Consider the following 27,599-nt stretch of genomic DNA (forward strand, 5'->3'; position numbering starts at 1 on the left):
TCCACGCTATAACTTGGTTAGCCAGAGCGATATCAATAAAAGAACTCAAGAAAAAATAGGGTTGATAGCACCAGACTGATTTTACTTGCAGTATTAACCAACAAAAAATAATTATAAAAAAAAAATACTTAAAGAAACATTCAAAAAGTTGCGCCTGAAAATCAGATAATCAACGGAGAACTGCTTGGTTAACACACAACTATAGTTTAAAGAGTCTCCAACCAATTTTCTGCGGGAAGAAAACGTACAAGAAAACGCAATCAAAACGTTCCATATTTCCACTTGCGATAGCTCCCATATTTTAATTCATTTCGCTCCAGTAAAGCCAAAGTGGCAACCAAGTTGCGCAAAGTTTTAATGCAAATCAAAAATAATATTTTCCCTACACTGCTCCGTCCGTCCAAGGGCGCCGGATTCACCATCGTCGGAAGCTTCGCATCAAGGTCTACCGTTTGCATAATTTTCCCTCCAAAGTAAAGAAACACAAAATCCGGTAGCAAAAATGCTAACGATGGTAAATGCGTGTAAATTAACATCAGTTTTCCCACCTGTTACAGAGGCCCCCCCCCCATTCGCACTGGCTGCCCCGGTCCAATTTGCTCCACGTCTAATTTGACAAATTTATGGCACACCCGGGCCAACGCTTCCGAATAAGTAGCTCGAGCGTATTCCTAGATCTCCATCGCGCGCGCAAAGAATATTTGGCATCGCGGGTTTCCCCTTTTCTCAGGTAACTTCCATTCGTCAAATTATAACAGACTGTGGGAACTTTTCCATCATTACCTATCCACTTTTTTTTCAGCTCAGCTGTTTAAGCAATATTTTACCAAACCCAAGAGGTGTCGCAATAAACATCTAGTTTTACCGACAGGCGATTGAATTCACACCCGCAAAGCTTTGCCCGTACCGATCTCTTTTCCAACGTCCGGAAGCGACAGAGCGATAAAGTAAATGCTACAAACTTTTCTGGAAAACCCACCCTTTAAGCTAATCAAAGATTTCAGTCCGCTGTGGAATCGAGGTCCAACAAAATGGGAACAATTTGTTTGGACTGTGAAATTTCAAATAGCAAATAAAAACTGATTCAAACAAACCCTCAATTTAAACCATAACACAACAAGGAACGAAATCAATTCGATCCGTGAGTTTGAAAATATCTACCATCGTTGCCTTTGTGGCTCTTAATTGTCTACCATGCGCTCCTAGGAAGAGAGAAGATTTCGCTGTTAACGATGGTGTTTGTTGTTCCATGCCCAAATTAAATGCTCATCCCCCCGGCCGTGCATTTCTGGGCCGACACAGTTTTCCTTTCGCTTTACCGCTCTAAAGCCCACCTTGATAACGGGATTGATGAACGGTTTCACTGCCGGCTTTGCCAGTTACAGCGGCGAAGGGAAGGTATAGAAATACTGGGATCTATCTTTACGTAAAACGTCACTTATGAACTTGAAATACTTTGTGCCATTCCTTACCATCCTGTCCCAAAAGATTGAACCCGAACGGAAGGAGCATGAATCAATCACTACGGCCAAATACACCAAACCACTCGCTATCTCAATCGTCAGCCAAATGCCAAGAATTTCCGCGATACCCAAACCTTCCGCCCAACCGGCAAAGTGCTCTCACACGCACAGCGGAACACACACACGTGGGCAGCAGGAGGGAAAACAAAACGGACCGCAGCGACCGTTCACAAACCGATCGGGCGGAAATTATCTTGATGAAGCGAAAATAATCGAATCAAATCGTCGTGTATTAGATTTTCGAGGCGATCCAACAGATTGTATATACTAGGAGCTCGCCTCTTTCCACACACACACACACACACAAACACACACACATACGCACACACAAGATGAGGGCCATATGAATAGCATACCGGCTATCGGACGCGGCCAATACGACTTTCACCAAAGCGCTACCGCCGAGCGACATCGACTCTCCACACTGTGGCTTCCCCCCCGGCGGGTGGTCAACTTGCGAGCTTCTGGCTTCGTGGCCGATAGAACCGGTGCCAACATAGGCACACCTCAGTGCAGCCGGCACCTTCCCACCCCAGTCCACATGCGCGAGAGTGAGCGTGTCTGTTTAATGTTGTTGAAGAAGAAAAAATAGACACATTTACCGCGGCCCGGTCCCGGTACGTGGAGAAAAATAGTTTCCTTGCCTGAGATGACGACTGGCAACGTCGGCCGACTGCGGTTTCGGTGAATTAGATGATCTGGATGATGTTAAGTTGATTATAGATCTATCGTAAAAGTTTCTAACATCTAGACAGTTGTCGTGAAATACTCAGTTTCAGTTCAAATAATTCTGTTACTTAAATAACTTTTGCTTTCTGGAAAATCCGAAAGGTTTCTATTTCCCGCAACTACTCCACACGGCGTATCCGTGAAGGCTTTCATGGGTGTATCAATAATAGAGTTATAACGATCCATCACTCTCACCGCACACGAGCCTCGAAAATTCTATTAAAAAGTAGTTCCCAACTCACCAAATTTCGGTGCAACGTGCGTTCGGTACACGCAATCTCGCCACACGAACGCACCAACCACACGGTGTATGTAGTTTCGAGTTTCCACACATCAGAAATAATCCGGTGATGGGATGTGGGGAGGTTTAATTAAATTTTCCTCCCCCCCGGGTGGGCGTAGGCTGGAACGTTCTGTGCCGATGGGCGCTCGTGAGTGAAAAAGCTCATGGCTTCGTTGCTGGAAAATCGAAGCGTCGACCAGGCACTTTGCTGGCGTATTGAACACCCTGCACCAAACACCAAATTCTACTATGTACCTGCTGACGAGCTCTCCAAGTGAAGTGAACTTCACCTTGGTCCAGAAATAACCACAACTGGTGGTGCATCTTGCGAGCAAAAAAAAAAAGCTTATCTAGTGTCCAGCACCTTGCATCATTCATGCCCAAAAGAGAGTTCTCCATTGTCGATGCACATAATATCTTGCCATGGCTTTATTGGATATGGTGTTGATCGAAGACCATCATCGATTGTCATCACGTAAATAATGGTGGAATAATGTTAATCTTCTCTTCAAGTTTTTCAGTCCTGTTTGCTTCACTGGCATCCGAGCACTTGTGCATTCAATATTCGCCATGAAAAGGAACAAAAGTGTCCACTTTGATCAAACGCTAGACTGATGGTTCTTTTATATAAACTTAAGCACAACTTCTCTGACAATCTACGGTAAACTCTACGGACTATGGGAAACATCGAGACAGGCAGGAACTCGCAACGTTCTATCGGATTCGACAATCATTGCCACCCTTATCCCACGAACGTCAACCAGCAAAATCCATCCGATTCCTTTCTCAGTTAATCTGGTCCCATTAAAAGGCAATAAAAATGACTAACACATCCGGCCGAGAGCGAGACGTTTGGGAAGCGACCGTTCTCAAACAATTCTGGCATTTGTTACCAGAAGCGGCGGATCGGTGGTGTCCCCGCTGCCCGCTGCGTATAGCGTCAACTGTCAACATTTCTGCTGTTTTAACGACAGAATCGAAGTTGACGAACATTGAAAGGCGAACCTTGAAGAAAATTCAAAATGGGAATTTTTGTACAAAAACGAAATAGTTCACGGTTCGTGCTCTGGCTCCTACAATCATGCCCGTTTTGCTACTATCCCGTGGCATAACCTCAATTAACAGCGACGGCCCCAGCTCCGTGCACACCACCGTCGTGAACAACGTGCTCCCCGCTGTTGTTCTGCCCCGGGGACGTTTAAACGGCAAGTTCTTTACACATCATGGTGGGATGCGGCGCGCCGACTTTTCGAACGTATACTAGAGTGCTTCGTGGCACCGTCCCTATTTGGAAAACTTGCCTGCGGTACGCTCAGTAGTTGCCGGTATTCTTTGGCTTCATTATAGACCAGGGCCGCCTCCGCACGACATTTCTGGGTGCGGGTTCTCTAGCTGTTCTATGCTCTATGTGTTTAAAAGGCGTCGATGAACCGCTTTACAACGATGACGCGCGTTTTCAAGCTAGTAGACGAACACTTTTTCAAAGCATTTCCAATTCAGCAAAATGTTGAAAAGATCGAAATATTGCGGAAGAGTCGTAAATTATGTAAACGACAATGATTCCTTTCTGATCATCCAAGATAGCTGATCGAGTTCAAGTTATACCAACATTAACCACCCAGATTTTAATAATTCATCAATGAACTGCAAACAACCATGGGTTTGTCACATATATGTTGTTTTGCTAACACTTCCAAATCATACAGACACTGAAAGTCATTATATGCCATACGCAGAGCTGCGTAGGGAGACAAATTTGTGAAGTTGAGATCCGAAAAAAAGGTTTCGCTTACAACATCACACATGGAGCACCGAAGCGCCTTCAATGTTCGATTCGATTGAAAAATGGGTCGAAAAAAGCTCCACTTGAAATTCAACACCTACCGATTTCGAACACCACGTGTCAAGAAATTACACACGTGCAGCGAGTTAGTCCGTACTCCAGAAGCGGGTTCGTGATTGTCAATACCGAAACAATATCCAAAAACGTGTTATAACATCAAACAGGAAACCATACAAAATAAACCAACTCAACCGCATGGCCCCAAGCAAACACAATAAGACATGCTCAATAGAACAAAATGTTATCGAACGACAAAGTTTAAACCCTCTATGCTTTCAAGTACTTTGCACACATTTTACACACTTGCAATGCACTAGACCTCAGCAATACAAAAGCTGTCGGTAGGAACCATTGACACAAACTTTGAAGTAGTACAAGAGTGTTTTCTCAGCGCAAGAATCGCACGGAAAAGAACAAATTTTACTCATCCTGTCGGTGTGCTGTTGTAGCGAAACATCACGCAAAGATGCACTACTCGCCAGTCTTTCACCTCAGCTGCCGTTAAGGAATGTTCCTTCAGGTTTTCTTTCATTTGCACTGTTGTTGACTTTTCCATTGCCGCGAAGTTGGAAATATGCAACAACATTTGTACACGTGCAACACAATGTTCACTCCATCAAAGTGAATGATCGTGTGATCATTGCTGTTTGTTTTTGTTTTTTTTTTTAATTCAAGGACGTGCTAAAATAGAGCACACTTCCATGTTAGCTTAGAACAAGCGAATTTAAGTATAAGCTAAATTTTTCCAAACCTCAAATATTAACTAATACACAAATAAACCCATCCCAAGCAAAGTACTCGGAAACAAATTTAAATTAGCAAGAGACTCATAAAAAAGTAGTTACATGTTTGACCAGAAGATAATTGCTATCTCTAACGGTTAACTCATAACGGTATCATAAAACAAATAATTACATTTCCGCTTTATCTCCAGTAGGGGCGTACACGCGCCTTCCTATGCATGTTCTTCACCGGACAGTGCACCTCTATTGCGCTTCTCCCGGACAATGCGGCAAACGCCACATAGAGGAGGTAAAAAACCGCGACTCGGAAATGTTGGAAAAAAGTAATTGGAAAAGCGTCCCGCAAACATTCAATCGGGGATCGGGGGGAAAATCTAATCCAAACAAATAAAAAATTAACGCAACGTACATAACGAATAGAAAAGAAGAAAAGAACATGTCCACAACACGTACGCAACAACGCAAACAAACATACACAATTCGATTTGTCCACCATCGTGGCGCATCGTGCAGCATTCACTGGTACTCAGAGGTTCTTCCGGAACGCAGGGGGGTAGGACCTGGCGGCAAGGGCCGACCGTGTTTCCGGTTGGGCTGTACCATTTAAAGGTGGCACTTGATGGAAGGTTGAAGTACTCTTTTTTAATAACAGGGCGTTCCGTACAAAATACGGTTGTGGTTAAGTTATTTTAAACTAACAATAATACTTGCGGAACTTTCGTTGGCTTAATGTACTTAAATCTAAGGCCAACGTATTACATTGCAAATGATTGTTTTTCTTTTTCAACATCCATTTGTGGAATCGCCATATAAAACATTCCTAAACTACAGCCCGCTAGGCCAATGCGATTCGAGCGCTTCCAGAGACAAAAGCGTCAATAAGGGCCAACACACAACTACCCGACCACCACCACCCTACTTCCGGTGGCCAACGGTGGAACACGGCGGTTTGTGTGCGTCTCTTCCGGTACCGGTTTCCGCTAACCAACTCCACCGACACACGACAACATAAAAGGCCGGTCCGTGCTTCGCCGCCAACCTCCCTTCTTCCGCAACCTGGACGCCATCGTTTCCGTCGAACCGTTTGTCCCTCTCACCTTCATCTCATTCACTTTCGCAAACTAACACGGGCCCCGCGTTTTCCGGCTTTTTCCGCCTCTCTCTCTCTCTCCTGTGCCATCATCTCGGTGGATCGGTGCGCGTCGCTATGGCTAAGCCCTTCAACTATAACCTTTTCCCCCCGGCCAATTTCCATTGGTTTGGCTACGTTAACGTGTCGATTTTTCTCGTAACTTATCGTTCCCTTGCGCCACTCGTGAACACCACCCGACCCTTAGTACACTGGGGGAACTCGTGTCCACAAAGGGAAACAAATCGGCATGATTGCGTTAAGAGCCGGTGGAGACCCGGCGTAAAGAGTGCGGTGTGCTCAATTTTGCCTACGATTTCCAACGCGAACGGCGAAACCACACCACACTTTCTCATTCTTTTGCCAGCCGCCGCGAGTTTTCTTTGCGAAAGATCCCCACCCCTCGATCGTTTCCGAACATAAATGCGCGGTTGATCCATCGTTTGATCGTCATTTGAATCTGTACAGTGCCGTACCCAGTTTGTGCGACACTTGGTATACGTTACCTATCGCTATCAAGAGGCGACAGATAAATCACTGTTTTCCATGGATTTATCTAAAAACATCACAGTGGAATAGATGTTATTTGTTTAGTTTTAAAGAAATTCAAACACCATAAACACATCGTTTAGAAATACAACCCGCCGACCAAAGCCTTCTTCATCGCAAAGGCATCACGGCATCGAGGCAAAGCGAACAAGTCGCTCGGTAGGCCAAAGCAGCTGCGAAGTATTGGTGCGGTCGGTTCACAAACTGGTATTTTTTCTTCGAGACGCTCCAAGGAGAAATCCCGATCCCTTGGCGCAGGCTTGGCGCAGAGGCGGACGGATCGAAATGAAATGAAAACGCGAGACGAACGCGGCGAGCAAAACAAACCAGCGAGCGTAGTAAGAAACTGGAAATGTTGTACGCTCGTAGAATGGGCCGGGGAGGAAGCAAAAGGCAAACGCAACCCCCTGCCATGCTAAGGCAGAGGAAAACACTTGACTTGGATTCGTTTTCCGCGGTGCGCGCGCTCGTTCCGTTATTGCTGCGGGTTTCGGGAGGAATTGGTAGTTAATTGTTTTTTTTTTTTTTGTTTCGTTTATGTTAGTGGAACATTGAAGAAGGTTTTTATTTACACAATTACCTAAAGCCGCCCGGATCGGTTGATGTGGTCGCACCACCAACAAATATTCCCATTTCAGCTTCAGCTGTTTCTAATCAAACTGAGCACAAGAAATTCACTGCGTTTACTTTTTAATATGAAGGTTCTATGTACACTATAACCCAAAAAAGTGCAATCAATTCTCGAACATATTGTTTGATATTCAGATTTTTTATGTTTTTAAACGAATTTTTTAAAACGGTTCAGTTTTCGGCCGGGCATCAAGAGAACTGAACACGCTGCCTGCATCTCATACACTCGCGATCGGATCCCCCCCCCCCCTCCTCACTAGCACCACGTTTTCACGGCTCTGCGGAAGCGAGATCATACCGCCGATGTTCTGTCACCCTCCCGCCAACTCGCGATCAACGTGGGAAGCGATAGCATTCCCTTTTTTTCCTACTTTCATACAAAACGGATTACCCACACGGGAGCGGCTGCACACCAAAACCCGCACAAACACATGGTGCAATTGATCGTGAACCGACTGTCCCACACACTGTTTCGCGGTATGCCCACTTCATCTGGCAGCATTGGAGCTGTTGGTGGTGCGCCTACGACGTCGAGGTTCAATCTCGACAACCGATGGGACGGTGAACCGCGAAACCAGCATCATACACGGCAAAACTGGTAAATTCTTCCACCCGGGAAACAATAAAATCGCGATGCTTACTGCACGGAGCACACACACACGCACAGACGTACGCCCACACGAGGCCCAAGGTACGATATAACGTCGATTAGGATCCACTTGAAACACTGCTGCTCGCGGCCAGAACCAAACTCCAGAGCGGTCGGGCGAAAACTGAACCCGCGATCGGCTCGGCCGCGAAGGCAAACCACCCTCCGCGAGAGCAGCGTCTCGCGGGAGACCACAATGAAACGGAAAGTGGTCCACCGCGAGAGCGTAAAGATGGAGAGAAAGCGTCCCGGAGAGCAAGCGGAGATCGGCGGCCCGCGATCTCGCCTGGAATCAAAACACGGCCAGATTACAACTCGCGGGCGAAGGTGAGAGTAATCGCGTGCGCGATCCACGCAACGCGATCGTCGCGGATCCGCGAGAAACAGCCACATCAAAACAATCTAATCCGAAACGCTTTTTCCCGTTCCATATCGTGCACGCCATTAGCTAGTGAGAAGTGATCATGTGGAGTCTGGAGCGGTGAGCCATCTTTAATCTGGCATCGCTGTTGGCCGCCGGATCAGCAACAGTGGTGAACATATTTAAAAAACGAACCAAAAACTTGTCCTTTTCTTTAGTTACAACAACTTCATATTTGTTTGAAAAGAGCAGAGAGGACTCTAACCCATGTTTATGGATTGAGAGACCCATGTTTATGGATTGGCATGATTTAATGCACTACTTAAGCTACCTGATTTTCATTTGATAAATAAAACAATTATTGCATTTATTATGCATTAATCGAAAACAATTCCGCCGGTTTTGTTGTATATTTTCCTGCTGGCATGATGCATAGCCTGGAACTGGAACAACAATTGCCCAAAACAGCGACACTGCATTGAAGCACCTGCGCACTCTTACATAAATACAAATTATTCAACCATCCAAGAGAATTTTTATTTTTGATGAAATAAAACTAAACAGTCACTTTCGAAAAATTGTATGACATTTGTGGTGAGTTTGTAATGATCTTGGTTCGATATCTCAATCGGAGCTAGACTCGTAGAATCCACTGAAGTAGATTCTCTCGTAGATTCCACTGAACTAAAATATGCCACGGCTACGTACTGCGTTTGGAGCCCAGAGAAAGATATAATATATAACGAGCCGCGATCGATAGCATACTTTCTTCGATCGTAGACCGCCGACGCGGACAGGACGGAAAACGTGATTCTAGTAAAAAAGTAAACCCAACGATAGATCGACCTCACAGTGGTGACCCCAACGTGATCGTGCGGCGTTTCGTACACCGGTTTAGTCGGTACACTTGTTTTTCCTGGTGCATTCAGTGTTGAGTTTGCAACAAGTTCGTTTAGAAATTTGTTGACAAATTTCAAAACTATTGTCTCCAAAAGTTCGTTCAGCCCCGTCCGTGGTAAAAGCGCATATCAACAGCGTGTAAATATCATTTCAAGGATCAGGTTTGAGCCATGCTCTAGTAATTAATAACCACCAAGCACGCATTTATCAAACACCTTTACCATCACGTCAGTCATCAGACGGGCGCTATAATATAGAGCGAAAAACCTTGTAACACAATTGGTCCTTACGTCTCACATGACGGTCTATTTGTCCTGTTCATCTTACTATACCAGGTTAGATTAAGGACATGGTCGGAAAACATCCTACACGCAACGTGCCCTTGGACACCTGGGAAAGGTAAAGCAAGCGAGACACAAAGCTAACTCAAGGACATGGCAGGACCTCGTGATGATGGTTTCAAACATCCTGCAAGCTAAAAAGGCTGTCAAGGATCTCACCACAGATGTCTTCTCTCGGTAGTAGGTTTATTCGATTAGCGGGAAAAAAAAGAAGAATCTTCCGAAACAAACTCTCTACCGACGACGACGGTATGCATCACACGCTCTAACCGGCCATAAACGACGGTGGTAACATTTTATTTTTACACGTTTTACGACCGCAGTGCACATGGGCATGGGATGACACTAGTCGGTGCGACATCGGGCCAAACAAACAACCTGACTACTCGCCTTCTGAAAACAGCCTGTTCAAACGGAGCACCGAAACCGATCGTTTCTATCGATCGCGTGTAGCAATAACATTTGAACCAATTTCGTTCGAGCTAAGACGCTCGCATCGAAACAAACAAAAACCAAAACGGCCCAAAAGCTGAAAGCGAAAGTGACGCAAAACCAGTAACGGCTGCGAAACGCCTTCTCGGCGATTGATCCAACATCAACATTGATCTACAACAGCGACGCCGTGGAAAAACGAGCTCAATCATGCAGCCGGGAGGAAACATCACACCGAGAAAACCGCGCCGTTGTATCGTTGTCGCCGTTGTGTGTTGATGGTTTCGATAAATTTAGATTTTCGAAATTTAATTTCAATCTAATCACGTGCCACATCACTCAACGGCTAAGGCGCAACGATCAATGGATGGTTGGTTTGCGTCGCTTGGTGGTGCATTAGTAGGAGGAAAATCAATTTGTTACCGAGAAATAGGATCCTACTAGCGTTCGAACCGAAAATTTCCTTCTGTTTCTTCCTTCACTCTTCTGTTCGCTCGCTCTAATTGCTCCCTGCCATTTGCTCCATGCACATTCGTTTTCATTTTATGCTCACTCTTACTTAGCGAACGTTTTTTTAATGGCTCATCAACAATTTTAATTTTCATAATTTCATTCCCACGAAGGGCGGGTTATTTAACGCGGGTGGTAAAATGCTGTCGCATGCCAAACATTCGATCAGTGATCGATCGAACGGCGCCCTACACTAACGACTTCCGTGATTTATTGCTCGTTAAAACAGCCCTTCGGCGGAAGGGATAAAATGCCACAAAAAAACCCAACCAAAACGCCAATTATGTTCCTAATGTTGTTCACTTTTCATCACTTTCGGGTCAGCGCCGTCATCTTGGGGCTGGCATCGATATATAGGGCACAGGCGTGGCACACCAAAACGGTGCCAGATTCTTCCTCTACTAATTAGATTCTTATCAGCCTTGGAGCAGCAATTCTTTCCCCTTTTTCCCTGGCGCAGAAGAAATTGACGAATCCCCTTGAAAAAGCCAGCCCACCCAAAAGCAATTTCCGTCGAATGAAAACATATGCTCGTTCATCCCCCCTTTGGCCGGTAGGTGTTGAATCCTTTTCTTTCCGACTCCTCACTTCTTCGTCCTTGAGTCTATCGCTTTGATGAACGAGCTTTTATTAAAATTAATACAACAGCACAACGCTGTGAGAAAGTCCATCCGACATTTTTCTTTTTTTGTATATATTCCTCACCTTCCAACGAGGTACCGCACGAAGGTGCGGCAGGAAAAGCGCCACACGATGGGAGAAGAAAAATCAGGTCAGGCCACGCCAGCATTACCTGACCGGACAGCAACAGGAAGGCAGGGTAATTGCTAGGGAAGCTACTCCGTTACATGCATTTCCCTTCGGTTTTATTTAAGGAGAGGCCAACACGCTTCCTTTCTCGTTTCCGTTCCAAAGGCACTGTTGGAACGGAAGAATCCAACCGAAGGGACCTTCCACTGACGAGCGGATCCGGTCAGTAAAACGACGTTTTCGCGAGGTTCCGATATGTACTACTATGAAGCTTGAAGATATCCTTTTCTCAGTCGATAGTAAAGTGAATTAAGGTTGCAACCAACAAGATTATGCTTATTTTGCGTGGCTGTGTTCCTTCTCAAGAATTACATTGAATAAAACGATTAAATTCATCGTTTTGAAGACTAAACAAACTAATGGAAGTTGAATTATTGGTCACCAATGGCGATATGACGAAGTCGCTGGACTGCCAAAATTTGGTTTAAGCACCCAGTTTGTCATAATAGTGGCTCTTGGTAATGTGATAAGGTAGGTCACTTAGGAATGTGAGTTTCTTCTACTTGGCGAAACGACCGTCTTCGGTCATGCCTGCTCCATGAAGGGATTACAAGGCTTTTTCCCTTTGCGTACATGGATAGTCACAATCCTCTCGTAAGAAGAGGATCCCGGTCTCGGTTGAGATTCGAACTCACGCCGTCGAGGTGGTGAACCACGGCCCTCGAGGTGGTGATAGGCCGATTTTCTAACCGGCACTACCACTCGGCTGTCGAGGACCCCCGGGAATAAGAGTTTATGCAGTAATTCTTCTTCGCAACTTATTTCTCATTAAAGCGTTTCGAACGATTCTGTCGTAGAACTTGATGGGGATACTATACTGACTTGATAGACATTTGCTTAGAGATTTGCATCAAGTTTTTCCCAACCAGTGGTTGAAAAAGAAAGCTGCTTTCGAAAAGGGAAACTACTTCGACTTTGTTAGGTGTTATACACAAATAGTGTTGCAAATGAAAACATATTTCGCATTGCTAGAAAGCACTAAACTTCCGGATAAAACTGCCGCAAAATGTGCTAACTTACAAAAGAATCTTTCAAAAGACAGTCTCATAAAAAAACTTGTGTACTTGTGTACTGTGTTTTTCCAAGTGGTCGAAAAGGTCACGATGGAAAGTTTAAACAAATAATTTTAAAAGATAAAGATCGCATCTCAATTACAAAGAAGTCAAACTCGGGAAAAGGTTATCAAAGAAACGTGGTTGAACCCTTTTGCTGGTGCTTGTCCTGGATTGCGACACAGTAACAGTATCAGACATTTTAAGATGTCCCAGCAGATATAGATCGTAGAATTTCTTATATCCCACGCACCATTTGCCGGTTTGTTGGAAGGAATTAAATAACGCCCATGCGACCCAGCAGTAACCTTCCTTCCAGTGCAGAGAAATACGCTGTTAAATACCGGTGGCGGTGAAATCCTACTTGATCCGCGAGAACCTACCGCTTTATTACTCTCAATGTTCAACGTAGGAAATAAATAACATTTGCAAAGAAAAGCATGAAAAATGCGGTGGCAAAACAGTCTACGCGTACCTCCTGGCCTGTCGGGTTTTCCCCTTCGTCCACTGCTCGGCAAAATCAAATCCGATTGCCGGCCAATAACGAAGCAGCGTGCGTGTGTGTATGCATGAACATGTCTGCGGCCGCGTGTGCAAACCATGCAAATATTTGCTCTGAAACAGAGCTAATTTTAGGCCGGGGGATGAGTTTCGTACCAATAGTCCGACGGTTAAATCTCTGCAATCACCTTTTTCTCGTGAAATGGATGGCACCGTTGTCATCATCATTTCACCTTTTAGGTTAGTTTTCGCAGCAGTTATAATTTTGTACAAAACATGTAACAAAGCAAATCCTGAAGATCCTTCAGCTCGATTCATTAATGTTCTTTGCAATGTCCCATGCTGCAAGTCTATGAAACCGATACCACTTCCAGACTGCAATTTCTTCCATTTTCTCCTCAATGCAATTTGAGGGAAATGCATGTAAATCAACATCAGCGCTCTCCTCCCTTCCAGCATTAAAATCGATGGAAACGCATTGTACTTCTTACGGGATGCACTTCAGTCCTTACAGAACAAAGAAAAACGAAATGGAAACTTACCTTGACAATTCGTACAATCGTACTGCGGCCAATTAAAAACTATCATCATCACAGCCGCCTTTATGTCCTTTTGTTTTGCGACGCCATGTTCGTATTTCTCGTCAGGACATCCACGGTAACGATTCCTTTCGCGTCACTATGGACCGCACAGTCCAGCCAGGTTAAGGATACACTTCTGATATGCTTACTCGCGGTGAACATATCGAACTATACATTCCCGACAGTTGATTGGAACCTTATTCATTACCAGCCCGGTTTTCTTTTTTCACCCACCCCATGGAAAAATTCCACCTAGTTCGCCAACACCAGCGGCCATTGCACATCGGCTACCACCACATCCTATCCTTACTAAACACGAATGGAAAACGCTAGAATCGCACAGCTCACCTCGTTGCTGCTTCATTCATCCAGTTTCACCCGATGAAAGTAGTTGAAAAAAAGATACCGACACCAACCCCCGCTAGACGGCAAGGAGCACTAGATTTTTCACCCCGCAACGTCCTAGTAGGACGTTGGCGAGAGTAAATTTCACGCCGAAGTTCTTTGAGACGTCGCGTACACTTCACTCGATAACTTATTTGCCACCAACCGTAGCTCAATGTATGGGGCTACGCAAGGTCCAGCAATTCATTTACAATTCCCCGGCAGTATAGAAAATTAAGTTTTTTACAAAAAAAAGATACTGATTCTAGATTGTCACAGTGTTCGTGGGAAAAAACGCAGTCTGAGAGGAAAAAATACCCCTGCAAGAAGTTGTGTTTTAACCCGCTGGGTTCGGCGTCCTGTAACGTAATCTGATGAACAATATCCGGACCATTTGCATGGACTAGGTTGCAATTTGTAAACGACAAGTACACATAGTTTTAACTAACAACGGCAAAACAACGATTTGCAAACCAACACTGCTCAAAGCCACTGAACTTCGCGGAAGAAAAATCACTGATACGCAATGTTGAGGAAAACGTCCGTTCAGCGCACACTGCGTTCCTTGTCTGAGCCGTGCAGGAAAGGAAAAATCTCTACACAATACGCCATCGTATACGAGTGTGTGTGTACAGTTTTCATCAACCGTCGCGGTGCAGTATTGGTTTCGGAAAATTTGCTACACCAATCCGTGCCCCTTTCTTGTCAATGTCCGTCGTAAGGATAGCGGCAGGATAACGTAGACTTTTTGTGTACGTATGCCTGCTCTGCAATGTGTTGGTAAAATGCCAGTACGTTTTCGTTATGTAAAGAGGTTCCACAAGCCGCCTGTGACTTCGGCTTGGATAACTGTCAGTGGACTGAATATCAACATACCAGTATTTTCAATAGAAAGAAATATTTTAAAACTGAAATCTTTTGAATACGATTACGAAGATTCGTAATAAAGTCAAGTAGTTTTCAATTTTGCACGTCCATTTTAAAATGTCAATATTTTGTTTAACGACGGACTGTCAATGCACATGAAATTGTTTGAACCTTATCTTGCTATAGTCACGTTGTGGAAAACAATCGATCTGTCAGCACCGGGTTTTGGCAACAAAATGAAAAACTGAAGACTGAGGGGTTCGGCTAGCCTATGCCGGGATGGAAAAACCAAATCCAACTTACCCGTAGTGTTTCCCTTTACCGTAGTTTTACCCCGAAAATGTAAATCATCACTCTAAGTGGAACATTAATGTGTGAACTATCCGCCAATCTCCCACAAAAGTATCGTAATGTCTTCCTTGCGCCAAAAAGCAATAATTCAGGTAAGTGGGAAAATTCTTTAAATGTTAATCCACTGGTGACCACATACTCATTTTTCTGTTTTTCCCTTTTGCAGTATGCCCTCCTTATTGCTGCCTCTGTGCTATCGTACGGCGGTGCGCTTTACGGTACGTTCGTATATGACGATTCGGCCGCGATTGTAAAAAACATGGACGTGCGCAACGTAGCCACACCGTTCCGATCACTGTTGCGGCATGACTTTTGGGGCAACAATCTAACGGACCCGACGAGCCATAAATCCTTCCGCCCGCTAACAGTGTTAATCTATCAACTGGAAAACCGTCTGCTTGGGTTGAACGCTGGACACATGAAAAAAGTTAACTTCCTGCTGCACACGATCGTTTGTCTCCTGGTGCTGAAACTCTATCAAACCCTGGGTCGAGATACTGGCACGTTTAGGACGTCATTTTGGGCTGCTTTTCTGTTTACCGTACATCCGGTACACACCGAGGCAGTGGTTGGAATTGTTGGACGAGCCGATCTGCTGGCTACTATCGGATACATAATGGTACTCTTACTCTACCAGCGATGGATAACGAATGGCAGGCGATTTTGTTACTTGGTATACCCAGGTCTCTTCCTGCTTACCGTAGCGTCGATGTTCTTCAAGGAAACTGCCATGACAGCGCTTGTTGCCTGTGCTGCGATCGATGTGCTAAAGAGGATCAACTGGGATAGCAACAAATCTACGGTGCGAGAATTTCTAAGTATCCAGAGATCGTGCTTAATAAGAGTGGCAATTTTAGCCCTTCTTTCGATCGCCACGCTTGTACTTCGATTATGGATTATGGGCTTCGAAAGTCCTCGGTTCCATCGTATGGATAACCCAGTCGGGGCGAGTAATAGCACCGTGACAAGAATACTCTCTCAGAGCTACCTTTACTGGTTAAACTGTTGGCTCCTGCTGTGTCCCGATTGGCTTAGCTTCGACTGGGCTTTTCACTCCGTTCCGCTGGTGGAAACCCTTTTCGATCCCAGGATGCTGCTGGTTCTGCTGCTGTATGGCAGTATCTTGCTGCTAGTCTTCCATCCATCCACATTCAAATCCAAGGATATAAAACTATCTCTAGCCCTGGCAACCATACCCTTCCTGCCAGCTTGCGGTGTCGTACGTGTTGGATTTGTGATCGCCGAACGGCTGCTCTACCTACCCTCGGTTGGCTTCTGTTATCTCATCGCGACCGGCTGCCGCCGACTGATACAACGTTCCATCGTGTTCTACCTTCCATTATGCTTACTTTGCACAGCGTTCATCCTTAAAACGCAATCCCGTGCGTATGAATGGACGTCGGATGATTTATTGTTTCGCTCAGCGTTACGAGTATGCCCGCGGAACGCCAAGGTGTACTACAATATCGCCCGACTAGCATCGGATCAGGGCGACCGAGAAACGGCATTCGCTTTCTACCGTCGTGCCATCGAGCTGCACGGCGAGTACGAAGCGGCGCACATGAATCTTGGCAATATGTACCGGGAAGCACACGATCTCGATCGGGCTGAATGGCATTTACGAAAGGCAATTGAGATACACGAACCGTTTCCGGCCGCCTGGATGAATCTCGGAATAGTACAAGCAGCACAAAAGAACCACGCGGCATCGCTGATCAGCTATCATCGAGCACTCGAACTCAATCCGAACTATCCTAACTGTTTGTACAATTTGGGTAATTTGGTATGTATTGTTATTTTTCTTACGTTAGTCGCAACCAACAACATTGTTTTATCGTTAATTCTTTTTTTTCAGTATATAGATATGCAAAATTCTTCGATGGCACTACGGTACTGGCGTGAAGCGATCCAGCAAAACCCCCGCCACAGTAGAGCTTGGGCGAACATTCTGGCACTGTATGATAACCGAGGTCGCACGGAAGATATTATACGCACATCAGAGCTGGCACTAACATTCCTACCGAACGATACCGCGATCCTGTTTATCCGCGCCAATGCATTCGGTAAACTCGGCCAGTACGAAACGGCTGAGGGACTCTATCGGCAGATCATTGCAGCCCGGCCCGATCACGCGGTTTATCGGGCTAATCTGGGTGTGCTCTATCACCGGTGGGGCCAACGGAACTCGCAAGCGATCGAGCAGTATCAGGCGGCATTGCGATTGAATCCGAATTTGCACAGTGCCAAAACGAACCTGCTCAAGCTGATGGGTACATCGTGAAAAAGTATTTTCCCACATAGTTTCCTTATCGACTGATGGCCATCGATGGTCAATAAGTGTGACACACAAGCGAAGTGTGAAATTTCCATTGAATGCAATCCAAATTTTCCTTCACGGGGTGATTTTACCGACAAGAATACAAAATTGGTAGAATATTGAAACATGTTTACAGTTTAGTAAACATGTGTCGACGGTCAGTTTAAAATATTCCAACTCACAGGTTGTGGTGAGCAATATTGGGTGTCTGAAATGAGCTGATTAAGTAAAACTTACCATTATTTTCTACTATTATTATTAAGAGAATTTTAACCATTTCAGCTCAGCAGCATATCATACTCGAAACAAGCAATAACTTATACATCGAATGAAAAGCGAATAATGTAATAAAAACCTAATCACAAATTTTACACAAAATCACTCATGAAATCGGTCTCATCATCTAGTGGTAGGGTTTCATCCGATAGTGTCCAGCCGGTCGAATCCGCGAGAAGCTTAACCGTATCTGTTAGCTTGCTCGTACCGTTCTTTTTTGACTCCCTAGTCCGTGTGGTGAGATGCGTCCTTTCGTGGTTCCTCAGGCGTTGCGCTGTTGGAAATCGTTTATCGCAAGTTGTACACCTTATAAGGGCAAGAAAAGGGACTTATGAATGCATCCGAACGACAAACAGAATACCCGGTTTACTACCAACCTGAACTTTTTCTCTCCAGTATGAATTAGTAGATGATCACTGAGGACATGTGAATAAGAAAACTTTTTCCTGCAAACGGGGCACTCGTACGGACTGTTGAAAGAACCGGTAGGTGAGGAAGTTTCTCAACAATATCTCGACGATTCTCTGTACACTTACCGTTCGCCCGTATGAGTTCGCTCGTGTTTTTTCTTGCTTCCAAAATCTGCATACGCTCGATCACAGTACTGGCACTTGTACGGTTTATATCCGGTGTGGATGCGCATATGGCGTTGCAATTCAAACGGTACCACAAACCCTTTCCCGCAGTGTTCACACTTGTGAGGTCGATCATTCCTATGGCGCCGCATGTGCGTGTCAAGCGAGTTCCATTGCTTGAACGTGGCATTGCAGATATTGCACGCGTAGTGACGGGGCGCACCCGATAGATTCCGTTTTACCCGGATCACCGTTTCCGTCCCATTTCCATCGGCGGCCGCCTGCGTAATTACAGTTTCCACCGTGGGTCTAAGCTCGTTCGGTGCGTTTGTTTTACGAATAGTTCGGAGGGTTCGAACAGTTTTTTCAGCTGGCATATCTAAATTTACTGCAATTTCTCCAGGAAACGAATTATCCGACACCTGACAATTGTGCGCTGTTTTTGTTGGCGTCTTCTGAAAGCAAAAGATATGGTTAATAAATTTGTTGATTTTTAATTGATTACTATAAGACAGACCTTCGGTGTCAACATGTTAGTGGCCGATACTAAAACGGTTTCATCTATATACGCCTCTTCGTCTTCTAGTGACTCTATACTAATATCACCGATCACCGATGAACTATACGATATGAGATCATTGAAGGCCTCTTCTTCCGTATCCGAGTCGGAAATCACAGGATCGTGGTCAATGCTGCACAAAGGAGATTCACCTTTGCCTGGGATTACCTTCACGTTCAGACCAGACGGCGGTTTGAACGAGTACAGGACATCGGGTTCGACCTGAATCACTATTTCATCCATATTCTCCATCTCCTCCGCAACCGGCACAGATACCGGGGCCGGCTGCTTCTCGATAAGTTTATCTTCTGTGCCATCCAAAATCTTGGCATGCGTAAGGATATCGTTCGATTTATAGCATTTTTTCCGAAACCGATCTGCCACCTCCAGCTCTCCGATGCACTGCAGGCAAATTCTGTTGGGCAAATTATCATGCTTGCTTATGGTAAGACTGGTACACCGCATCGCTCTCTCCGCGAAGCTAATCTGCATGCCAGGATCACAAACGAACAGATCCTTCGATGGACCAGATTGCAAGCATATCCGACAGGTACGACTATTCCATTTGAACTTCAGAACAATATCAGTGTCATCACCCGAAAACATGCTTCGAGATGGCCAAAACGTTTAAAACATACTGACGAAACAAAAACTAACGAATGATCAATTTTGCGCGTTTCTCGCATTTGCGGCAGCAAAAATTATTTGTTTTGATTGTTTCGGAGAAAACAAATGCATGTCACAATGCCAAGGTTGATATGCCCGTGGGGCCCGCGCACATCTTTCAGTGTATAAACCCTGCCCAGGTGTAGAAAAACACACAAAACGTCAAAAAGGCAAAGGATCACAAAAGTGCAATTTCGGAAAGCAGCGAAAATTTGACCAAAAACTTGGCATATTATAGCACACTGCCGTTAGTGGAAAGTGATAGTCGAGAGAAATAGTGGGTGGGAAGTGTTCTGAAGCAGTAAGTACCCAGGAGCGTCGAGAAAAGATACAGGTCCGCTCCCGCAGATAGATCGAACGTCGGGATTCCCCCCGGATGTGTACTCGGAATCGCTGATTTGTGTTTTTCCACCGTGTGTGCATACTTGCGGGGTGGCTTTTTCCTTGCTCAACCCGTCCACGTTCCGAACTCCTTAGTGTTTGTCCATCAGCCGTCGCGTGTCGTCACTGACCATCGTTCATCCGTTCGCTGATCCATCCGACCAACCCGTATCTGCAGCTTCGTAGACAGTGTTAGTCAGCGCTTTGTGATTAGATCGAACCATGCTGAAGGTGTAAAGAAATTTTTTACATCAACCGTTTCCATTTAGGGTCGTTCAAAGGATATTTGTACCAGGCAATCAATTGACTAGTTGTTCCGCCCGAAACGATTTCAGTATACGGTGAGAATCATCCATTGCCTTCAACTTTTCGTTGCTCGCAGAATTTTGAGTGGGTGTTATCTGATTTCGAGCGCCGCAGGTGCGACCAAATCGATACACAACCGAGCGGCGGTAGCAGCATTTGGTTGATAACCGAAAACGACGTTACAAAAAGTTTCCGATTTGATAAGTCTTCGTGGCAAGGTGAAGTGAACACTCCTAAGGACGCGTACGAGAACGCACTTAGTTTTTGCTAATGTCCGACGATCAGAGTTCGAACCCCGTTTCACCAGGTAAATGCCGGTTCGGGTGACATCTAGTATCGATTGTTTAATCATTACAATTCCACCGTAGCTACAACACCGTCTTCAGCACGCCCTTTCATGCCACTTCCCTTGGATCTTAACGCCGATCGGAAAAAGCCCGCGAAGAAACTCAGCTTTCTAGGATGCCAGGGCGGGCAGCCACCGGTGGTTACGGATCGGACACGGGAACGCATCCGTATGCAGGCGGCCGCCGGTAAGCTACAGATAGCGCCGAACCAAACGTACGACTTCACCTCGGACGATCTGCTCGATGAGGGTGAGATTGGGCGCGGTGCCTTCGGGGCGGTCAACCGGATGAAGTTCACACACACCGACACCGTGATGGCCGTCAAGCGGATCCGCTCGACCGTGGACGAGAAGGAACAGAAGCAACTGCTGATGGATCTGGAGGTGGTGATGAAGTCCAACGACTGCAATACGATCGTCACATTCTACGGCGCACTGTTCAAGGAGGGCGACTGCTGGATCTGCATGGAGCTGATGGATACCTCGCTGGACAAGTTCTACAAGTTCATCTGCGAGTGCCAGCAGAGCCGTATCCCGGAACCGATCCTAGCGCAGATCACACTGGCCACCGTGCGTGCGTTGAACTATCTGAAGGAGGAGCTGAAGATCATCCATCGGGACGTGAAACCGAGCAATATACTGCTCAAGCGCAATGGTGATATCAAGCTGTGCGATTTCGGTATCTCTGGCCAGCTAGTGGACTCGATTGCTCGTACGAAAGACGCGGGCTGTCGGCCGTACATGGCGGTAAGTAAACCTTGAGTGCATTTGTTGAACAGCAATTAAATTGTCGTTCCTCTTCCGATAGCCTGAACGTATCGATCCCCAGCGGGCCAAGGGCTACGATGTGCGCAGTGACGTTTGGTCGCTCGGTATAACGCTGATGGAGGTTGCCACCGGCAAATTTCCCTACCCAAAGTGGGGTTCCGTGTTCGAACAATTATCACAGGTAGAAACTTACAAAGCAATAGTTCATAAGATTATCGTACGAAAATGTGTGCTGTTGCAAACCCAAAATTGTTTCTTTTACTAACAGGTTGTTGAAGGAGATCCACCCAGGCTATCTACCTCCTACAATGGGATGGAGTTTTCATTGGATTTCGTAAACTTTGTAAATACTTGGTAAGTGCAGGCGCTCGCAACGAGTCGCTCCTGAATGGAAGGTTTTACCGTAAATTCGCTTTACTTGCAGTTTAATCAAAGACGAACGCGATCGTCCCAAGTACGGAAAGCTGCTGCAGCATGCGTTCATTCAACTGGCAGAAAAAAGTGATACCGACGTGGCGGCGTACGTGAGTGAAGTGCTGGAATCGATGGCTAACAATGGGATCACGCAGTTTACCACTAACCTGCCGGCGGAAGGTTGGAACGAAAGCTTCAACTAAACAACATTTCGTGTGGAAGAACATTTTCCATTCACTTTTCTGCATCCTCCTATTGCACATCACGAAGAATTTGCTGAACGACCATGATCCAAACATTGATAGCTCCCTTTGAAGTCCTATTTTCAATCCCCCTCCCCCATAAAAGGCGCAGTTGTATGATTCGTGTCGGGTTTTTGCTGGTATTTAGCATCGTCCAGTTCCCTCGAACGCATGTTTTACTCGTTGGACAATTTATTCAATACAGCTGGCGTGACTAAAATATTCCACATCATAGTTATTTTACCACAGTATACTTCACGAGTAGTGAGATAGATTTCCGGAAACCTGGCTGTTGATTCATTCTTTTCCGTATCGTATGAAACACGTTTGAAGTCGATTTGCATTCCCGCTAACTCTAGCCAGAGAGGTCGATATTCTTCTTCGAATGCAATGAATCTTGCTGCAGGGTTCTAGTTCAAAATAACTCAACACCATTAACACGGTTGGGAACACGAAGGTATGAAGATAAACAGCTAATTTTAACACCTAAGAAATTTATCTGCCATATATAAAATGTTTCCTTTTTGTTTCGTCGGTACGCAAGGCTAATCGTTCGAATGGTTTGTATACATTTCTCCGGCAAACGGTATGGACGGACAATAATACTATATGAGGATTCCGCTAGATAAAAAAAGGATTCAGTATTTAGCAACACTGACAAATGAAATACGCCAAGTATTCTAAAGGCAATAATGCAATTAATGAAACGGACGAAATAGATTTCCTTTGATGGTTGAGAATGCAAAATCACTACTGGAAAAACAATATTGAAAGCCTAACTGTGGTCAGCATTCGAGTTCCAAGCAAGTCTTTGTGTTTTGATTCTTATTGAAATTATGATAAACTTAGTCAAACAAATAGTGGAAACTCAAATTTTAACTTACATTTCGAACGCATGCGTAAACCAGCAAGGCAGGAGAAGAAATGGAAAATAAATTAAAAAAAAGGTATATAACGTAGAAACACACACCGTGCGTAGTTCGTTGTTGTTAGTTGTTGAATTGAAAAATGGATCAGTCGTGATCGTTTTGATTGATTTTCATTTTTCTAATAAAGCCATTTTGTGATGCAATTTGTGAAGTGGGTAGAACACCGGTAGCATTGTAGTAACTAGTTTATAATTAGCAAGGCGAAATTAAAATGAAAAGAAAATTGTGGTAGCAATAACGAAGAAAAAACAACTACAACTACACGGAAAGACAGTAACTAAACAATTAAAAAAATAAAAACTACTGAAAAATAAGCAAACATCATTCACAAACGATAGTCGCTTGTAGCAGTAGGAGAATATAACAAAAAATCATACAATATAAGTAGATATTTTTACGATCAGGAAGGACAAGAACTTTAGAGATAGAAACACTTTTGTATCAAGGTTCGTTCGTCAGCAATTTACATAAACTTCAATGTGCTTTCGTGATTTTATGTTCGCTGCCTTCACAGATTTCCTACCTAAGCTTAAGGCTTTTGTGTTTTGAAACATTGGCTACCATTAGCATAAACCGTTCGGAGTCACTTCCGTTTTGTTTGTCTTAGTATTTTAGTATAGATAACCGAGCTGTTCGAGTTTAGATTGCACACTTTCTACGCTACTACTATTAATCCACGCTTTTCTACTGTGGTTGCCTTATACGGAGAGGAGGAATATAAGCAGAATAATGGGAGAAAAGTAAGGTGATTAACCCTGCCGAACTGGTCTTCATCCTACAATGTTACCGTTTTGCTGCTTTTGATTTTTCAATTTTCTATTTCAATTTCCCTAGCATATGCCCCGCACCGTCTGCGGTTGCAGTAATCTACTACACTATTTACACAGAAGTATAATTAGAAGCTAGCATACACGATAGACACACATTGCAAGAGCTTTATCGTCGTTGTTTTGTGGCGTGAAAAGACAGGGAGAATATTGTAGAAATATTAGTAACAACTAGGGAATTGACGTGAAAACCTGCGGCACGTCCTGGGTGGAAAAAAACAATGTGAGGTTGCCAGAAGAATGGTAGTTTTTGCGTAAGTTTTAACGGAATCATGTGACACATTGAATAAATGGAAAATGAAAAGAAAGTATATATATACACGTAGGATTGGGCCAGGAAAAAGGAATTATTAGTCGAACTAATGAATGAGATGGATAAGGTTCAACACAATTAGTGTAAAAAGAAATCACTTAATTGAAGGGTATTCGAGAGAATCTTGCAAACTATCAAGCCCGATAGTATGTGTACTCACATGCGAGCACTCAACGGGAACCGAAATGATTCCATAGTTCCAATAAAATGAAAAACAAAACCCTCCTTTGAACAGGAATCGCAGTAGATAAACTGGATTAAAGACGATTTGTTTGTCCATTTAAACGGCAGCGCGAGAACCAGATATTTAGTAATAAATAGAGAAACTTTATGATAGTAATTTGCAACTTTCGTCGGAAATGGTGGTCTTCAAATGCAAATTAAAACAACATAAAAATAAACATACTAATTACCACACGCTCGAAACACATGCCTCTACAGTACGGCTACATCATCGAGATGAAACTAATCTTACAGATAAAATAATAAAGTATTACTGTTGATACTTTTACTAAAATATGATGGTTTAGTGAAACAATGTGTCCGAAAATCTATAACCTACTTTGATTTAAAATCACTTTCCCTAGAGTGCTCCCATAATGGTGCTACTACCAAGTGGTTGTAGTGGAGTAAAATCATGACTCTACGAAGAACTAAATACAGTAGCGTTATTTGTCCTAGTTTGAAATGTTCGTTTAAATACGCTTTTAAAATAAATTGCAATCGAAATATATTCAACCTTTTGCAAGTTTTCTGTGCTACAACCACTATAGGTACAGATGCACCTGTACATTGATAGCTAATCGATATGTTACTTCTACTATATATTCCGTACAGCCGTATAATGTGTTTTGCTCAAATTGATGGTCTAATTGCCTCCGAGGGAAGGGCTCTAGTTCAGATTTGTCCTAGAATAGTGAACAGAAATATTTGTAAACGTACTTAACAAAGTCAAACACTAGCTCCATTAAAAATACGATAATAGCAATCGCCCAGCCGACGACTACAAATAACCAAATGGATGTTAAGTGTTCAAATTGCAGAGACTCCTCATACTGGAACTGGGGTGACAGAATGTAGCTGTTCGCGCCCTTCATATGCCATTGCACGAATCCAGCCTCGAACAGACGTTGCAAGTACACCGCAAATAGGTCTTTCAGCGGCGATCCGCGTGCAAACACGTAGGCACAAGAATAACTAAAAACGGTTTCCTTCAAAATGAACGATCTTTTGGCTCCTGCGGACGGGTCGATTGTCTGGTAATTGTTGATTATGTACGTTGCACGCAAATGCCTGTCCAGGTGGGCACAATCAACGGAGAACTCGGCACACGCTTCTTCAGTTACAGCTCGGCGCCTGATGGCCTCCGCTACAGAGGGGTCTATGTGGTCGAGCAGGGCGTTTTGTTCCTCCAGCAATCGAATTGGAATGTTCGTGTCAAAAAACTCTTCCAATGTTTGCGGGTCCGGTTGGAAACGAAGATCAAGAAAGAAGGATGTTACCTGTGCAAAGTAGCACTCGATCAGAATGAAAGATATCCACTCGACGGCGATGGTGGTGAACGTCTGCCAATTGTTGATTCTCTCGAGTACGGCCAAGGCTTTACCGATTTGGTTGTTCGATTTGAGCAGTATCTTTTTCAACTGTAAAACTACGAACGCTATCCCTAATGCAATCCACACCGAGTTGTCGAAAGGTCGCATCAGCGCGGATACTAAGTCTACCCTGAAGGGCCGTGGAACTACTATGCATAGGAAAACGCTCTCGGGAATGTGTATCGATGAGAAGTCACCATAGTCTACCATTCTTCTCGTGAGTAACAAATCGACTTCAGCATTATGAAGTTTGGACACCAAATCAAGCATAATTTTACTACCATCACCGTCCATTTTCAGCGGTTTGTAGAGTGCGTCACTCTTCAAATGTTCCAATATAGGTAGGAAAATGAACACATCCAGTCCAAGAAGATTGTTTTTCCCTTCCAGGTAGGTATACGGAAACGAGTCCAAAAACAGTGCAGTCAGCTTCACACCTTCCAACGGAAGTACGCGATGACTACTGAAAGCGTGATCGTAATCGCACGGTATCGTATGAAATAGAATCGCCGCGGCAAGTTGCGTAGTGTAATGCATGTTGAAAGCCTCACGATGACCAGTTACACTCCAGTATGGTATTCCATGAAATGCAAACATGTATCCAATATCTCGGATCGCCGGCTGCCAGTTACCCTGTAGAAACACATCGTCAATCAGCACCACAAACTTAGCGTTCGTAGAATGTCGTCCAACGATCTTCAAAACGGTTGATAAAGAGTTGTACAACTTTTCCTGAAATGAGAAATGAAGGATGCATTAGATTTTCACAATCCGTGAACCATATAGTTATTTAATACTAACTCCAGTTGAAAGCTCTAGGTAGAGCACGACCAAATATGTCGCGTCGACGGCAGCAATCGACTCGTTTTGATGCAGTATCAATTTGGGATGCGGCAAAACACAAAATTCTCCAAAGGAAGGCAAATTTTCCAGCCCGACAAGATACACCGTCTTAATGTTTCTTTGAAATGCCCTATCGATAAACTGTCGTAGGCGATTTGGTAATACTTCCATTGTAAGAATCTGAGACACAATACTCAACAACACTAATACCGGAAATAAATTCATCTTAACTCAGAACTGATGATACAAAAGCCCTTTTGACTGCAGTAACAGTATACAGTTCTACAGCTGCATACACCTGACTATAGATGAATAAGTCTGTAGTGAGCGCACAAATTATGAACATGGTACGTTTTCAAATCCCGAACGATAGGTAATACTTAAATTTACCTCATCCTCCACCATAGGGAACAATTATCATTAAATGTAATTAACAGAGACCTACGTGTCGAATCAAAGCATTTGTTTTATGATTAGTACACACAGTCAAGCTATTTTTTTTGTACTGCAAGGACTAGGAAAGCAATTGTATTTTAGTGATAGCCAGTGCTCATGTTGCATGTTTTAAACATACGTAAATAGGGTACCACATGTTACAAATTATAAAAATTGTTGAAGTAATGTTTATAAGCTTGTTTGTCTTTTGATTTATCTAGCTTGCAGTAACGTAGAATTCATCCAAGTTTGATTTTGTTCTTCCAATTCCATGTGAGACGAACATGCTCGGTATTTGCATTTTTTGTCGGTGAGCTTTTCCGAAGCATGAGCTAGTCGAGGCGAACCAACGACGAAGTGGACGATTCCGAACGAACTTTTGTGGTTCGTGGATCCGCCACGTGGTCGTTCGTTTTCGGACACGTTTTCTCGTTCAGTTGCCTTTCGTCGGTGGCCGTATGCACAACTCGTTAGTGCAACGCGGGAAAGCGCTTGGTCTACGTTTAACTATCTTCTACGTCCCATAGTGTTTAGAATAAACTGTTGTGATATTCTTGGTCAAGTGCGCCAGATTTATGGGAAAATTCAATTGAATTGAGCAACTTATTTTTGTATCTTTAACAATTGTGAAAGCGAAAC

The 27,599-nt window shown here is 44.2% G+C and overlaps 3 protein-coding genes across 9 annotated transcripts; 2 read left to right on the forward strand and 1 right to left on the reverse strand.

The window, feature by feature from the left end:
• Window positions 1-15,025: 15,025 nt before the first annotated feature.
• Window positions 15,026-17,853, forward strand: LOC131261011 (protein O-mannosyl-transferase TMTC4). The gene is made up of 3 exons (XM_058262887.1): window positions 15,026-15,260; window positions 15,335-16,951; window positions 17,024-17,853. The coding sequence occupies exons 1-3, from the start codon at window positions 15,228-15,230 to the stop codon at window positions 17,447-17,449; spliced, it is 2,076 nt and encodes a 691-aa protein (XP_058118870.1). The 5' UTR covers window positions 15,026-15,227; the 3' UTR covers window positions 17,450-17,853.
• LOC131261012 (zinc finger protein 184-like) lies at window positions 17,810-19,581 on the reverse strand. Of its 2 annotated transcripts, none has more exons than XM_058262889.1 (4): window positions 18,854-19,581; window positions 18,298-18,788; window positions 18,139-18,231; window positions 17,810-18,067 (listed from the first exon to the last, which is right to left on the reverse strand). In XM_058262889.1, exons 1-4 carry the CDS (start codon window positions 19,499-19,501, stop codon window positions 17,854-17,856), a joined length of 1,446 nt encoding a protein of 481 aa, XP_058118872.1. In that variant the 5' UTR covers window positions 19,502-19,581; the 3' UTR covers window positions 17,810-17,853. The 2 variants fall into 2 exon arrangements, with proteins under 2 accessions (XP_058118872.1, XP_058118871.1); XM_058262888.1 differs by having other exon boundaries at window positions 18,298-18,791.
• Window positions 19,582-19,724: 143 nt separating this feature from the next.
• On the forward strand, window positions 19,725-22,783 carry LOC131272094 (dual specificity mitogen-activated protein kinase kinase 4-like). Of its 6 annotated transcripts, none has more exons than XM_058273717.1 (7): window positions 19,725-19,862; window positions 20,212-20,283; window positions 20,355-20,555; window positions 20,617-21,341; window positions 21,403-21,543; window positions 21,631-21,716; window positions 21,787-22,783. In XM_058273717.1, the coding sequence occupies exons 3-7, from the start codon at window positions 20,519-20,521 to the stop codon at window positions 21,977-21,979; spliced, it is 1,182 nt and encodes a 393-aa protein (XP_058129700.1). In that variant the 5' UTR covers window positions 19,725-19,862; window positions 20,212-20,283; window positions 20,355-20,518; the 3' UTR covers window positions 21,980-22,783. The 6 variants fall into 6 exon arrangements, with proteins under 6 accessions (XP_058129700.1, XP_058129696.1, XP_058129699.1 ...); XM_058273716.1 differs by having other exon boundaries at window positions 19,732-20,133; XM_058273713.1 differs by having other exon boundaries at window positions 20,212-20,555.
• The last annotated feature ends 4,816 nt before the right edge of the window (window positions 22,784-27,599 follow it).

Source organism: Anopheles coustani, chromosome 3 (assembly GCF_943734705.1).
Source record: "Anopheles coustani chromosome 3, idAnoCousDA_361_x.2, whole genome shotgun sequence".
NCBI lineage: Eukaryota > Metazoa > Arthropoda > Insecta > Diptera > Culicidae > Anopheles > Anopheles coustani.

What these genes read in the sequence shown, in the direction of transcription:
- LOC131261011 (XM_058262887.1), top strand. Translation starts at nt 15,228, where the DNA reads ATGTCTTCCTTGCGCCAAAAAGCAATAATTCAG. An exon ending in GCCAAAAAGCAATAATTCAG is followed by an intron (nt 15,261 to 15,334) that starts GTAAGTGGGAAA and finishes TCCCTTTTGCAG; the next exon opens with TATGCCCTCCTTATTGCTGC. An exon ending in TGTACAATTTGGGTAATTTG is followed by an intron (nt 16,952 to 17,023) that starts GTATGTATTGTT and finishes CTTTTTTTTCAG; the next exon opens with TATATAGATATGCAAAATTC.
- LOC131261012 (XM_058262888.1), bottom strand. Translation starts at nt 19,501, where the DNA reads ATGTTTTCGGGTGATGACACTGATATTGTTCTGAAGTTCAAATGGAAT. An exon ending in CGAACTCATACGGGCGAACG is followed by an intron (nt 18,232 to 18,297) that starts GTAAGTGTACAG and finishes TTCTTTCAACAG; the next exon opens with TCCGTACGAGTGCCCCGTTT. An exon ending in ACTGGAGAGAAAAAGTTCAG is followed by an intron (nt 18,068 to 18,138) that starts GTTGGTAGTAAA and finishes TGCCCTTATAAG; the next exon opens with GTGTACAACTTGCGATAAAC.
- LOC131272094 (XM_058273713.1), top strand. Translation starts at nt 20,519, where the DNA reads ATGTCCGACGATCAGAGTTCGAACCCCGTTTCACCAG. An exon ending in TTCGAACCCCGTTTCACCAG is followed by an intron (nt 20,556 to 20,616) that starts GTAAATGCCGGT and finishes ATTCCACCGTAG; the next exon opens with CTACAACACCGTCTTCAGCA. An exon ending in GTAAACTTTGTAAATACTTG is followed by an intron (nt 21,717 to 21,786) that starts GTAAGTGCAGGC and finishes CTTTACTTGCAG; the next exon opens with TTTAATCAAAGACGAACGCG.